Source organism: Antennarius striatus, chromosome 19 (genome assembly GCF_040054535.1).
Source record: "Antennarius striatus isolate MH-2024 chromosome 19, ASM4005453v1, whole genome shotgun sequence".
Lineage (NCBI taxonomy): Eukaryota > Metazoa > Chordata > Actinopteri > Lophiiformes > Antennariidae > Antennarius > Antennarius striatus.
The window spans coordinates 1,382,963-1,396,946 of NC_090794.1; the positions used below are offsets into that span (position 1 = coordinate 1,382,963).

At 46.9% G+C, this 13,984-nt stretch overlaps 2 protein-coding genes across 3 annotated transcripts in view; both read right to left on the reverse strand.

Annotated features, from left to right (window-relative positions):
- Window position 1: 1 nt before the first annotated feature.
- tcp1 (t-complex 1) lies at window positions 2–3,935 on the reverse strand. The gene is made up of 12 exons (XM_068342940.1): window positions 3,827–3,935; window positions 2,984–3,069; window positions 2,779–2,907; window positions 2,444–2,541; window positions 2,258–2,368; window positions 1,989–2,170; window positions 1,617–1,743; window positions 1,217–1,392; window positions 1,026–1,149; window positions 727–919; window positions 449–612; window positions 2–353 (listed from the first exon to the last, which is right to left on the reverse strand). Exons 1-12 carry the CDS (start codon window positions 3,897–3,899, stop codon window positions 140–142), a joined length of 1,677 nt encoding a protein of 558 aa, XP_068199041.1. The 5' UTR covers window positions 3,900–3,935; the 3' UTR covers window positions 2–139.
- Window positions 3,936–4,358: 423 nt separating this feature from the next.
- The window catches only part of LOC137613332 (pleckstrin homology domain-containing family G member 1), a 32,831-nt gene continuing 23,205 nt past the window's right edge, over window positions 4,359–13,984 (reverse strand). For both annotated transcript variants that reach the window (XM_068342466.1, XM_068342465.1), the window contains exons 7-17: window positions 13,614–13,745; window positions 12,307–12,489; window positions 12,117–12,212; window positions 11,712–11,798; window positions 11,283–11,316; window positions 11,108–11,200; window positions 10,967–11,028; window positions 10,666–10,851; window positions 10,459–10,578; window positions 8,289–10,059; window positions 4,359–7,494 (exon numbers count right to left, since the gene is read on the reverse strand). In XM_068342466.1, coding sequence (XP_068198567.1) covers window positions 6,551–7,494; window positions 8,289–10,059; window positions 10,459–10,578; window positions 10,666–10,851; window positions 10,967–11,028; window positions 11,108–11,200; window positions 11,283–11,316; window positions 11,712–11,798; window positions 12,117–12,212; window positions 12,307–12,489; window positions 13,614–13,745 — 3,708 coding nt within the window. In that variant the 3' untranslated portion in view covers window positions 4,359–6,550. The remainder of the gene's footprint in view (window positions 7,495–8,288; window positions 10,060–10,458; window positions 10,579–10,665; window positions 10,852–10,966; window positions 11,029–11,107; window positions 11,201–11,282; window positions 11,317–11,711; window positions 11,799–12,116; window positions 12,213–12,306; window positions 12,490–13,613; window positions 13,746–13,984) is intronic.

A 13,984-nucleotide genomic window follows, 5' to 3' on the forward strand; every position in this document is an offset into this window, starting at 1 on the left:
GTCATTTACAACCACTGAAGCTTTATTACACGTCCAAAAACAGTCAACAGGAAGCGGGCGAAGTGCTACGTTCCACGCTAGAGCGGCAGCTACGAAGCTCCTTACGTATAAATACAGAACAGATCTGGACCAATGGCGTCTAACCATGCAGGGACCCTGAGTGGACGGCGTCCTGGTACGACTGACCGCCCTCCTTCTGCTCCGGGAACAGTTTGATGAGGTCGTCGATGCGGAGGATGGTGATGGCGGCCTCCGTGGCGAACTTCAGGCTCTTGGTTTTGACCATGGTGGGTTCGTAAACGCCGGCCTGGCGGTTGTCCCTTGGCTTCCCGTTCACCAGATCCAGACCGATCCTACCAGACAGAAACATTTAAACATGATCGGAAAAAGACGACTCAATATTCTCGGACAGGAAGCGGAAAAGACGGACGGGATCTCGGAGACTCACCACTTGAGGTTCTTGCGTTCAGGATTGACCTGAGCCTCGTTGTGGAACGCCCGAAGCTTCGCCACCAGATCGGTGGAGTCCTGCGCCGCGTTCACGGCCAGCGTCTTGGGGATGATGAGGAGGGAACGGGCGAACTCGGCGATGGCCAGCTGCTCCCGGGATCCCTGGATAGTGGAAAAAAACATTCAATATAGGCATGACTTCAACATACTCTCCAGGTTTCTACAGACCGACTGGGGCTCGCCCGATAAACCCGTCTTTCGTGGGTTTCCTCTCACCATGCTGGTGGCGTAATTCTCCAAGTAGATGGAGAGCGCCGCCTCTACGGCGCCTCCTCCCGGAACGACGGACTTGGACTCCAGCACCCTCTTGACCACGCAGAGGGCGTCGTGCAGCGAACGCTCCATCTCGTCGCACATGAAGTCGTTGGCCCCGCGCAGGATGATGGACGCCGACGTCCGAGCTTTGGTGCTGAAACCGATGCGTTAGCGTGTCAGACACGTTCACCGCTGAAGGGGCGGTGTTGTACCAAATTAACTCGTAACTCGCAAGAGGAAAACGGAAACGCTGCTCTTACTTCTTGACGAGGATGAGCTCATCGTCACAGATGCGCTCCTGCACGACCTCCTCGGCTTGACCCAGCATGGTGGCCTCGAACGTCTCCTCCCCCTCCAGATTGGTCAGAGAGGGGCAGAGGGTGGCTGAGGAGGGACCAACACGCTCAATAAAAGACGACTAAATAAAAATGTTAGCACGTTTCAAACCTACCTCCTGTTGCCTTGGCGATGCGTTTCAGGTCCTTCTTCAGAACCCGTCTGACTGCCATCGCTCCTACATCCACAAAGTACTTGAGACACATGTCGTCGATGCCGCCGGTGGTCAGGATGACGTTGGCGCCCGACGCCAGAATCTTCTGGATCCTCTCCTTGGTGATGTCCGATTCTCTGGAGAGACAAAAACCCAACGGTGACTTCGTTTTGCCTCCGCAAAACAAAAAACAAAACTGTTGAGCTCAGCGTTAAACGGCGTATCGGCTCGGAGAGGAGCCGCCGCCGCCTTGACGCCGGCTGCTGGTGCTTTCTCCCACGCGTATCACCGTGGAAACTATCAGTTCAGCATCACGGCAAATGTAAATGGGATTCAACCTTAAGGGGGATCAAGTTCGTACCTTTGTCTGATCTGGTCCAGCTTCTCCGGGTCGTTGATGACGACCTGGACTCCCATCTTCATCTTGGTCTTCTGCAGGCTGAAGTCCAGGCAGGCGATCTTTGCGTTAACGACACGCTTCACCATACCTTTAGAACGGAAAGACAACACATTTGATGGGTGACGCACTCAACCGGCAAACGGAACGATGATACGAAATAACGCTTTGGTTTGTCTGGCGGAAGGGGCGGTACCACAGCTCAACTGACTGCGTCTTTACTCCTTCACGCCAGCATTCTCTCTCCCACGCGTATCACCGCCAACGCCACACCAGACATGGCGGCAAATTTAAATGGGAGTCCGATCAGACGCGGGCGACGCTTCTCAAACATACCTTGCGCGCCGACTGTGCAGTTCAGCGCGTATCCGTTCACCAGGAAGCTCTCCTTCTGGCTGCGCCCGTGGGCTTTCAGCACGTTGACGGAGTTGATGGGATATTTGGCCACGCCCTTGCTGTCCACGAACTTCACAGCAATCGCAGCGTCCACCACCATGTTAGCGAAGAACTCTGCATCGCTGATGGCTACGGGTTAAGTGTTAAAATCGATCGTACATGGCGTCACCTAGCTAACAAGGTAACAGCTGCACGGCCAAAAAGGATACACCCCAATGATCTTGGAGGACATGGACGTCTTGGCGGCGTTGAGTAAACAGTCTCTGCCCAGATCGTCGGCGGCGATGGTGAGATTCTCGTTGATGTAACGAACCGCCTCCCTGTTAAAAAAAAAAAAAAAAAAGTTAGCATCTCAACAAGACGATTAGCATCCATCCACATCGGCGGCGTCTTACTTGCAGGCCAGCCGATACCCGCTGATGACCGACGTGGGGTGGATCTTCTGCTTCACCAGCTCATCGGCGCTCTTCAGCAGCTCTGCAGCGATAATCACCTACAGAGGATTTGAACTTTAAAACGGGAAGCGGCTCTGATTCGCCGCCGACAACACAACTTCCTGTTTGTACCATTGTTTCATTAGGGGCGGCAGAAGAGCGGCTGCTCCAACCCCTTCAGACATGAATGGATGATTTTTCTTTCCTGTTAGCATAGCCACGCGTCCGTGATGAAAGGCAGACGCGTGGTACTACAACAGGAAGTGTTACGTACGACGGCCTCCGTCCCGACTCACCACAGACGTGGTTCCGTCTCCGACCTCCTTGTCCTGCAGGTCGGCCAGTTCACACAAGACTTTGGCGGCGGGGTGCTCCACCTCCAGCAGCTTCAGGATGGTGGCGCCGTCGTTGGTGATGGTCACGTCCTGTCAACACAACTCGTGTCACAACGGATGCTTGGCGAATAGACGCAAATATGAACCGAGAGGTAATGGTACAGACCCCGATGTCGTCCACCAACATCTTGTCGAGTCCCACCGGTCCCAGGGAACTCTTGACTATGTTGGCGATGGACGACGCCGCCATGACTGCAAAGATACAGATGAATCAAAGAAAACGGGTCACCTTGAACGCCCTCCAACCGGTGGAAGGTTCTACAAACATCTACGACTGTGAGTCTGAATAGAGACCCAGAAAAGAGGCGATTATATTTTGAGGAACTGATGCAGATTGTGGATCACAGCTGGTAGCTAATCTACAGGTAATCTATCTGATTAATCTACAATCAATCAGCTGTTTGCAATAACCAATCACACAAGAACAGTTTAAACTGATCAGATTAGCATCCACCTGTGAGCAGTGGAGGATGTTCATGCTAACCTAGCTTAGCATTAAATTTGCGAAAACAGTGGAGGTTCATGTTAATCTCTATCCTGTCAATTAAACACAGTTTTAATCTGATAATTTAATCTAACGCACAGCCGACACGTTCTGTCAGATTATTTGAGCTAAAGAGTAAATTAGCCACACCCTCAGACCATGACTGTGTTCTCTTCATTCAGAGGAAACTGAACGGTAACAAATCAATTACGATTCGATATTTAATAATATCGTAAAGTTCGTGTTACGTAAACGCAGCTGATTTCTTTTGTCTTCGTTAAACTTCACCGGAAACACAACGACACACGATAATAAAACAGCGTCAAGGTAAGCTAGCGTTAGCTGTAGCCACACGTGTGTTAGCGGCACACGAAAGCCCCTTCTGGCGTCGCGAGCTCGCGACGCGGGAGTAAAGACACGCGAAGCGGACGTGAAACACGAGACGGAGCTGCGTTCGAAACCCACCGTTCTGCGTGCGAACCGACTCCCCGGTGGTTCTCTGACCGAGAACGTTTAACGGACCGTCTAGCAGCGACATTTTGGGACCACCACACAAGCGAGAAGAAAGGGGGAGGCGCGGTGCATTGTGGGTAAACCGGCTTCGGAAGAAGCTTCGAGAAAACAATTATCCGCTTTAAAGTCAGCCATTCAGGCGCGCAGACTTTTAATTGAGCGTAAATTATTTCCAGTTATTAAGTTTGACGTCACACAGAACCATTAGCGAACTGGAAAATATCGGTTTTAGTGGGTGTTTCTAGAAAACTACTTTTCCCAGCATGCCTCACGCTCTCCTTCTACGTAAAGATTGATTTCCAATGGGTCCCTAGAGCGCCCCCTGCTGTTCACTTTGGTGTTATTGGCGGAAGTATGGATACTACTATTTTTTTTATACATTAGCAAAACTTTATTTAGAAACTGACCATGACAATGGGTCTTATCAGAGTGTTTTGAAGGTCTAAACAATAAAATTAGAAACAACTGATGTTTAATCTATAATAAATACAACAAACACAGGCAAGTTTAATCTGAATTTATTACCTCCGATACATTGTTTCGTTGAGCAATGGCAACTAGGCAGTTAAAAAAATACAGTACACTTAACTTAAACATTAAACCATTATAAAGCATACCTATAGCATACAAGAATAACTTTCATAAAATGTACATCTTTACAAAGTGTTTACAAATAAAACGTTAAAAAAAAGAAAAATAGGAAGAAAAGTGCAAACAGAGTTGATGAAGACTGATCATCCCCAACAGTGAAAACAGAGGACAATAATGCACAATGAAAAAAAAAAGTACTTCATATTACTATTATAAGTTGCTTTTTGACGCACATTTCCTGATATAACAGTCAGCTGTGATCTTGTGCTTTTAAACTTTTATTGAGATTTGGAGTTTGAATTAAACAGTGCGTGATAGAAAGTCTGGAAACATTCACAGCATTCGATTCAAATTTTTGTCTTTGCCCCTGAATCTGAATAAAATCACCTTTATAATAAATAACGTTTATTGTACAACTGATCTGTTTCTTAATGGTAATGTGGGCCAAAATAAATCGGACTCCTCTAATGATTTTTTTCAGATAAATCTGTTGAACTTTAAAAGTGAAACTAATTAAAGACCAATCATTGTGTGATGTCCATCGTGTGATCCTTCCAGGATGCATTATCAGTAGTGTGACAGTGTCCCGTAACGTAAACCAAGTAAACGAATAGCTGATTTTAATCTGAAAAATAAAGAAAATACAGTACTGTAGAGTTTGAACTATCTCTCCTTCGTGGTCCCTCTTAAAAACAAAGGTTACAGTTAGCGTGATTTAAAAAAAGACAAACATCATCCACTCGTCGAGACGCCTATTTCAGTCTACGTGTCCCCAGATCATAAGACGTAAAAACACCTGATTTATTCACAGATTTAAAATAAATATGACGTCCTACGGCTCCTTATTGATGGTCTAAAATATCTCCTGTTAATATTAAAGCGCGATACCCTGCGGATGACAGCGGCGGTAGGTCGGTAGAGTCAAATACAATAACTTCAAATAGACTTACAGGTACTTAAAGGAAGAGTTCTCCCACATAGTCTACTCAAGAAAAGGTCACCGGAAAGTCAAGATAATTTTATTCATTGACAATATTTTTGGAGCTACACAGCGAAGCAGTCCTGATGCATTCTGCAAGACAACTGAAGCAGATGGGGACTTGTTTTAAAACTTAAAGAACAACCAAAAGAAATTTAAATGGCTCCAGTTCAAGCTCAGAGTTTAACCAAGTCTCAAGTGAATAGTGAAGACTTCAACTGTAAGGATATCTGCAAATAACTCAAATTTAAAAGGTTGTTAAATTGTCCATTTAGATTAAACCATACAGAAGTATGTTCTGTCTTCTGACAGAAATGTCTTTACATTCTAAAAGTGAACCCCCAACTCCTTTCTGTGTTTCAGAGAATGCTGCAAAGCCTTCTTGCCTTGAACATACTCAACTTTCCATGAGTGAGTAAATCAAGACTAAATTGTAATTTTTATGTGAATCTTTCCTTTGAATTTTCGTATCCTTTGAAAGCCAATGTGTGTTCTTGACATGCAACAGTTTAGTTAACCCTACTACTTAAAAAAATGCCTTTAAAACTCTAGCAGAAGATTGCATTCCTTTTATTCAAAACCGTTTGATCGCTGAAGCACAATTAAAAAAACGAGAGCAACTCCTACACAAGTCAAGATTAACTAATGCTGAAAATGCAGTTTAAATAATCTTAACGACAAAGGAAAAGTTTGACAGGGACTTGCCCATTACCAAAGATTGTTAGACTTTTGATAACTGATACTGGGCGTGACGCAGATGGTATTCCTTACAACCTGGAACAGATATCCTGAATTGAAGAGTCATTTGAGTCTTCCTGACTCAAAGGAGGCTCACAAGCCATGTTGTTTGCTCTAAACCCATTAGACGTGATTGATTGTTGTTACTTTGTCCACCTCTAGCTAAATATTCAATACCAGAACAAGAGGACCAGGAACTGCAGGAGGCGACCTTGATTTTAACCAATTGTGTGCATTTTACACCGAAGTCCAGTGAATTCAGGTGTCATACGAATTGTTCGGAATTTGAAGAAGTTGCTTCTGATCTGAGGAGAGTCACGTGTGAATTAATTAATGGCGGTATGTTTCTACATATTTGGCTTTCAGACTCAGGCAAAGCTACTGGAGCTCAGACACTGAAACTTGTCTCGCAGAGACTGGACTATTTTTGGTTGGCTCTGCTGTGGCTCACTCCACAGGTACTTCTCCAGCTGATCGTGGTTCAGAGACCTCAGCGGGTCACAGGATCTCACCGGTGTGCAAGGGAGACTCTGGGCGTGGACAAGCGCCCGGTTCTGATTGGTTAAGCCTGCCAACCTATCATGCTCCTGCTCGAGCTCGTCTTCGGAGCGGATCTCAACATAGTCATCGTCATCTTCCCCATTGTCCTTAAAGTTAGCCAGATAGCTCTGGGTAGCATTGAGTATGCTCAGGGCAGAAGCACGGTTCAGGACCACCACCTGTTGACCATCATGTAAAGTCAGGTCCGACTGTCCTTGGTTGAAGTGCTCTGGTAGGCTACTCTGCCGGCCCATCCGTCCTAGACTGGCACTGTGGAGTCTGTCTGCGGATCCGTTACATCCAAGCCCAGACTGGGTCTTCACCGGTGGTTGGTTCCCTGGAGAGCTGATGGACTGGCAGTGGCTGGATTGGGAAGGATGATTGAAAGAAGAATTTCTTTTAATTGAACTGTACACATGCTCCTCTTTTTCGCTTGGCGCCGTCATGCTCCACCTCTGGGATGGTGGACCGGATGGAGAGGGGGGGAAAGTCTGGAGAGAGGGGATGGAGCAGGAGGAGGTCAGTCTGAAATTTGGCATAGGAGCTTGAGAATCCTTGGTCTCGCTGGAAGAGGAGATGAAGCTCGCCAGCTCTCCGTTGCTGTAGGTGGAGTGGAGCCAGTCGTCCTCCAGGTAGGTCTCAGGCATGGACGGAGAAGATGGTAGTCCCGGATGGGTCTGGTGTCGGCCGGCGGAGGTTTGACCAGCCGGGGCAGGAGAGTCCTTAAACACGACCTGGTCGTAGAGCTGGGAGTACTCCGCTATCCGGGCACCTGAAGCAGGAACATAGAAGACACGAAGAAGACGTGACGACGTTAGCAGGAAACATTAGAAACCACTCGTGGGTTTTCAGCCACTTAAAATTTACCAAGTCAGCATTAATGTTCTCTTTGGTAATTTCATCGTGACTCGATTAACTTCTGAGGGCTATTCACCAGTTAGACGTCAACTTTTATCAAAGATATCTGCTTAGAAAAGTTACCTAATGTGGCTGTGGCCTCAGACGGGACAACCAAAATAACTAGTTGAAAAACTACTTACTGGGTTTGTCATGGATTAAATTAGATATAGTACACATAAATCATTTAATCTATTGTCTCTGTAAAAATAAAACTGGTCAGATCCACTAGATTGGTATCCGGCACAGGAATCCAGTTGACGGCGTAAAACAGTTACAAGTAAACCTTGGATAACTTTGTTAACTGGTTCCAGGAGACGTAACGTAAGTTGAATTAACTCGACTCCAGGCTAAATTGAAGATAACCATTCCCAGTTCTGTACTGAACTTCCTTTATGAATGCATTTCCAATATTTGTGGGATATTTAACAGGCGTATAGTGGAGTAAAATGACGTCAACTTGATTTTTATTTTTCTGTACTTCGAGGTGACTCCAGTCGAAGTAATCCTAGGTTAAACTGTACTTTAGGTAGATTTGATAAAACAGAAAGTACCAAAACGACAACAGAACTCTCTAGCCAAGGTTCCACAGGAAGTCAAAGTGTAAAACTGGCCTTAAACTCAATGCTGACCCTAGAAGCTACTGTCCAGGGAGTAGTTTTGCGTTACCTATGGCAGCACCGCCCTGTTTCTTTTCTTCCAGGATGGCTGCCAGGTCTTTCTGCTTCTTCTCAGCTCTGGACCGACTACAGGAGTCTCCGGGGTCCATGCTTCTCATGCGCAACAGCTGGTTGGCTTTCTTAATCTTCTGGCTATACTGCCGCGCCATGAGGAACACCCGGTTTTTGGATTTATCTACAAGTTCCAGTGGCAGGTCCACAGAGTCCCCCAGCAGGAGAGAGGACGAGGCCAGAGGGGAGTCCAGCTCCTCTGGAAATAGGCCATGGAGGTCTTTGACAGTGGGATCCCTCTCGTTCCGTTGAGGGATCTCCACCAGGTCGTCATCCTCTAGACGGAAGCTGCCACTGCTGAGTCGAGCCAGTCGTTTACGGATGTTTTTAACTGTTCCTGGGAGGGGCTCTGGGGTGACAGGAAGTGGGTGGGATGAAGGAGCAGGGCTATAGTGTTCCTCTTCAGTGGCGCCTTCATCTTGAAGATCAGGGAAGTTGATGACTGGGATGGTGAACGATGGTGTGGAGGTGACTGGTGGGGTTTTAGGTTGATGTGATGGAGGGCTGGACTTCTTCCTCGGGGATTCATTTGTACTAACAGGGAAGGCGGCAGGAAGTCTATCGGCTTTCTTCTCATTGCTCTTGATGTAGTTTTCCAGGTCGTTCCAGATCTCGTCGACCTGCTCGGACATCTTGTCCCTTTTCTGTGAATGCCGGGAGAAAGTCTCAGAGGCAGAGGAGGAGGAATAATCTGGCTCGGAGGAACACGGGACAGGATTGGCGCCGTCTGGTTCTTCATCCTCCCCAAAGTGGAGGCTCTCCTCGGACACGAACCCTCTGAGGCTTTCGTTCAGGTCTTGTTCCAAGGCCAGCAGACTGTCCCTCTCTTGTTGTAGTTTGTTGCCTTCATTCATACCTTTAAGCTCCGTAGATGGGGGCTCCCTGAAACAGATGGTGTCATAAATGTTCTCCTCTACTATCTTGAGGTCACATGTTCCAAACGGCCTCCCTTCTTGCATGGATGACCTGTTGCTATCTGAGGAACTGTCTGGCTCAATCATCTGCTCAGTCATCCCTGGGACATCCGGAGCACTCAGGACCCTCGCTGCCCGGTTGAGCGAACCATGTGAGTCTGTAAATGCATCCCTTTGCCTTTCCTCAGGTTCTCTTCTGACAAGCCCCATGTTCTTCAGGTCCTCATAACTGATGTTGTCATACACATTTTCAATATCGTCTATCGTCAGCTGCTCCGCCGAGGACGATCCAGATATGTCGTTGCTGGACGACTCAGTGTGGATAACGCCCAAATTACCAGGACCGATCTGGTCATCATCCGGACTCTGTCGAGCCTCGGTAGCCTTTTCTCCTGCGCTGCTTGCCCTCCGAAGAACCCTGCTCCCTGTGGCTGGAGGGTCAACCTGCACAGTGGGAACCTGTTCGACATGCCAGCTGCTGGGTCGAGCCGTCTTGGGCGACGAGGCAGCCTCTGATCTCTCCGTGGGAAGCTCTGGTTCTGGTCCGATTGGCTCCGTTGGGACAAACATCTGGTAGATGTCCTCTTCCTCGTCATCAGGCTGCATGGTCCTCTGACGTGTGGGGAACATGGCTCTACGGGCACGGTGGTCAGCCCAGATGTTCCTCACTGAATGGTCAGTCTCTGTGACTGTGACAGAGGGAATGGGGGACTCCGGAGGTTCCTCGGTCACATGAGGTGTCCTAAGAAGTGGCGGGTGGTGACTTCCTTCTCTTGTTAGGGATTCTCTGGCTCTCTGTGGGAAATAGGAGAACACAGAAGTTATTTTACATGTAGTCGAGGAAGCACAAAAACAAAACCTTCATAGACCTCAGGTACTCCATTGTCATATTGGATCCAATTCGTTTTGCTTTCACTTTCCTATTAACTCACTGGCTTCCAATGATGTGTAGTGATGTCACTTAGGTTTTTCAAGGGGTTGGAGTCTGGGGGACGGTCTGGTCATCTTGCCAACATAAGTTGGTGAATTTAAACCCAATGCAAGCTTACAAAGTGATGGGACAAAGCAGCTAACAGTCTCTAGATGCTCGCATGTGAAGACCAAAGCACCCAAATGCCCCTGTGCCTCATCTGATCTGGACTAGGACCTCCCATTTTTGCCCCAATCGACCATTGGCAATTTAGCAATTAGTACCTGCAGGTCTGAAGCGCTCATATTGAAGGTCTTCCACTTTTCAATGCTGTCAACAGACGCCTGAGCATTCAGTCTCTTCCTGCTACCTTTACCAGGGACTTGCAGTCGCTTCCCGCCCCCCTGAAAGCAAAGACGCAAACATTAACATCACGTCTGACGGACTCGAGTTGAGAGAGGAACTGTTATTGTTCCAACATTAAAATTCACCATGCCACTGTCATCTTCATCGTCGGCATCCTGCAGGTGCGGCTCCTCTTCTCTGTCGCTGTGGTAATAGTGATCGCCGGGATCCAGGGACTCCTGTGATTGATTGATGAGGCTGCGGCTGCGACCAATAGTGCCCAAAGCCAGCTGGGACACAGGTGACAGCAGGGTGGCACCCAAACTTGTTCGCTGGAGAGAGGCAAGGGGTCAAGTTTACTTTTATTCACAAATAAGATGGTTTGAAATGGGAAAATGAACCAAATAAATAGAGCATGATCTGGAAAATTCTGAGAAGACTCTTCACCTTTTCACCGTCTGCATTGGTGGCATTCTGCTTGGCATTCTTCAGCAATTTGGACAAAGGTTCTAGGAAATCAAACAAGTATGTTATTTGTAAAGTCTTAAAGATTGGCTTCAGAACGTCGGGAGCTTCCTTCATTCTTACCTTTCCTGCGTCCTCTACGAGGGGTTGGACCATCCTTGGTTTGAGGGGAGTCCTTCTTCTCTCCATCGGGGCTGTAGTGGAACCCCGGATGATCTGGGGAAACGTCAGGATAAAAACATGGTGAGTAAATGAAAGTTAAGTGTATTTAGCAGAATGTGTGTGAAGTGACACTCACGCATTGCATCCATCTCCAGAATTGCTTGTTTAGCCTAGAAGTTAAAAAATACAATGAGATTGACAGAGAATGAAGACTTTTAGCCACCAGGTGGTGCCCTACTACAATCCACACACTTCCACTTAGAGTTGTTGCTGAAACAAGCAGCCCATTTATGCATCACAGTGAACTTTCTCTGAGAACTTCAACCCTGGAGGGGAAAAGTTTCCTCTTGCACACGCGGCCAAAAATGGATGGAGACAGAAAAGTGATTGTGGTTGCGAACATCCAGCGCTAGAAACTCAAAAGGAGGTGGAAAAACAGAGAGGAAAGAGAGACAGAGATGGAATGGACTGGAGGGAGACGCACTTCCACATGCATCCGATTGGAAGTCTGAGTTTACGCCAACGGAACCGGAGCCGGAGCCGACAGCGGACGACCTGCTCTTACCTTAGCGGGGATTTTGGCCGGATGGTTTTCAAGGATGAGTCTCTTGAGGTGTAAAATCCACATGCGCTTGTCTGGCTGCGATTTGGCCTGAGGGCAAAACATCACAAGGAAGATCACATCGGGAACACTCTAGGGGTTTATCCCCAACCCCTCCAGCCTCAACATTCGGAGCATAGTTTTGTTAGGTAACACAGATTATCCTCGACTTTAAGCACCAACAATGGTGGCATTAGCCTCTAAGCGCTCGGCGTGTCTCGGCGTGTCTCTGAGGTGAGCTTGGACGCTCTACAAAACAATCAGACAAATAACCATCTGATTGGTTCTCGCTCAGCGCTGCAGGTAGCTGCACAGTTCAGCCGTAACGTGCAATTACTGTCACCGAGACTCCGCCTTCTCTTGCCTCACCTGGACCGTGTGCTGAAGTTTGGGATTCTTGTAATGGAACACGCTAAAACTCAGGGGTTCTTTGGGAATCACTTCCACCAGCATCAGGTTGCAGCACTGAAACGGACGAGCGAGAAGTTGGGTCAACCAAACTTTGAAGAAGCAGAAACGTTTTGTGGATTTATCATCCCGTTGGGACGGTGTGACCGACCAGTATGTGAGCTTTGTACGTGTAGGTTTCCTCCCGTTTCTTGGTGATGAGAAGAAGTTTGTCAAACAGGAAGAGCGTTCTTTCGTTTTTGGCTCTCTGCAGACGAAACGTTCCCTCCAGAACCAGCTCGCCGTAGCCAATCAGATCAGGGCCTTTCCAGTTGGTCAGCAGGCTCTGGATTTCCTGCAGGAAGCAACAGCAACGCGAAGATTGAAGGCAGTGGAATTATCATTTTATTTCTTTAAAAAATAAAGGAGTAAATAAGTGCAGGATCAAATGAAAATTGAATATATCACATAGAAATGACTTAAAATTGATAAAGCTTGGAATCAAACAAAAAAGATGCAGAAGATAACCAAGAAAACATCCTGAAACCGTTAAAAGATAAGCATTAAAATAAGAAGGTACTGTTTTAAAAATAATGGAAGAAAATATTCAAAATATCATGAAAAGGACCAAACAACAAAAACAGACACGTCCGTTGAGGGAGCTTCACACATTCCTGGATCCATCTGACCTTCCTGCTTCCAGCTGATAAAAGATAAAACCTTCCCTTTCATGTGTCTCCTTTAAAGAAGCGCTATCACCGGCCCAGCGGAAAATTCACTGCCTGAAGAACAGAGAATTCAGTCAGTATTAACCCCCCTCCCCCCCGCCAATGGAAAGTCAGGTGTTTCAATAAAATGCTTCTGGAGTTTTCCAGATAAAACGTCTCCTGAACGACTGGAGACGAGTGTAAAAACACAAAAAAACAAAAGAAGAATGACTCCCACTGCTGATACGGTCTGATCCTGTTCCCCACCAGCCCTCAAGGCCCAATTAATGAAGGTAAGAAGGTAAATAAAGACCTAAATAAGACAGAAAGTAACAAACTAAGAAAATAAGTACAAAAGAAAAAGTAAGAAGGCAACTAAGAAAGCAAGACAAAGTAAATAAGAAAGTAAATAAATAAGAAGTCACAAAGTAAGAGAGCACGAAAGACGTAAGAAAGTAACCAGGAAAGTAAATCAAAAGGTAAGGAAATAAATAAAGTAAATAACAAAGTAAATAAGAAATTTAGTTAAAAAATAAAGTGTCTGCCCTCTCGTCTGTCTGGACTGTGAACCATTCTAACTTCACATCGGGGGGGGTTCAGATTGACTGAACCGTTCTTTAGAAGTCTTGGGGAGGATCTGAACCCAATCCAAAGCCAGAGTTGTCTCAGCTGTTGACTCAGAACCAGTTCCAGGTCTTCCTGGAGCACCGGGACACATTTCCAGGTGTCCCGTGTGCCAGAGGAGATTGGCGTGTTTTGGGGTCAGTCTTACCTGCAGCCTGACGGCGTGTTCGTGCTTCCTCTTCATGTCGTTGATGTGCCAGGCCACTCTCTGCATGGTGTCGATGGCTTCCTGCACAACCTCGTACGTCTCCGTGTCCTTCTCCATGTGATTGGCTATTTCCTGTGCAGAGACCACGTAACAGGAAATCAGCTGTCATGCATGCATGACTTTCTACAGCTAAGCACACATTAGTGGACAGAACAAACACACTGAGCACCGTATGGCTCAACATTTGGCTTCTCCGGTGGAAACCGTCATGAGGACCTGCTTCAAAAACTCTCCACTCCTATTTTTTGGTGCAAAAATGCATTAAATGACAAAATAACTACCTATATACGTTAAAGTTTCTTGTAAATAGG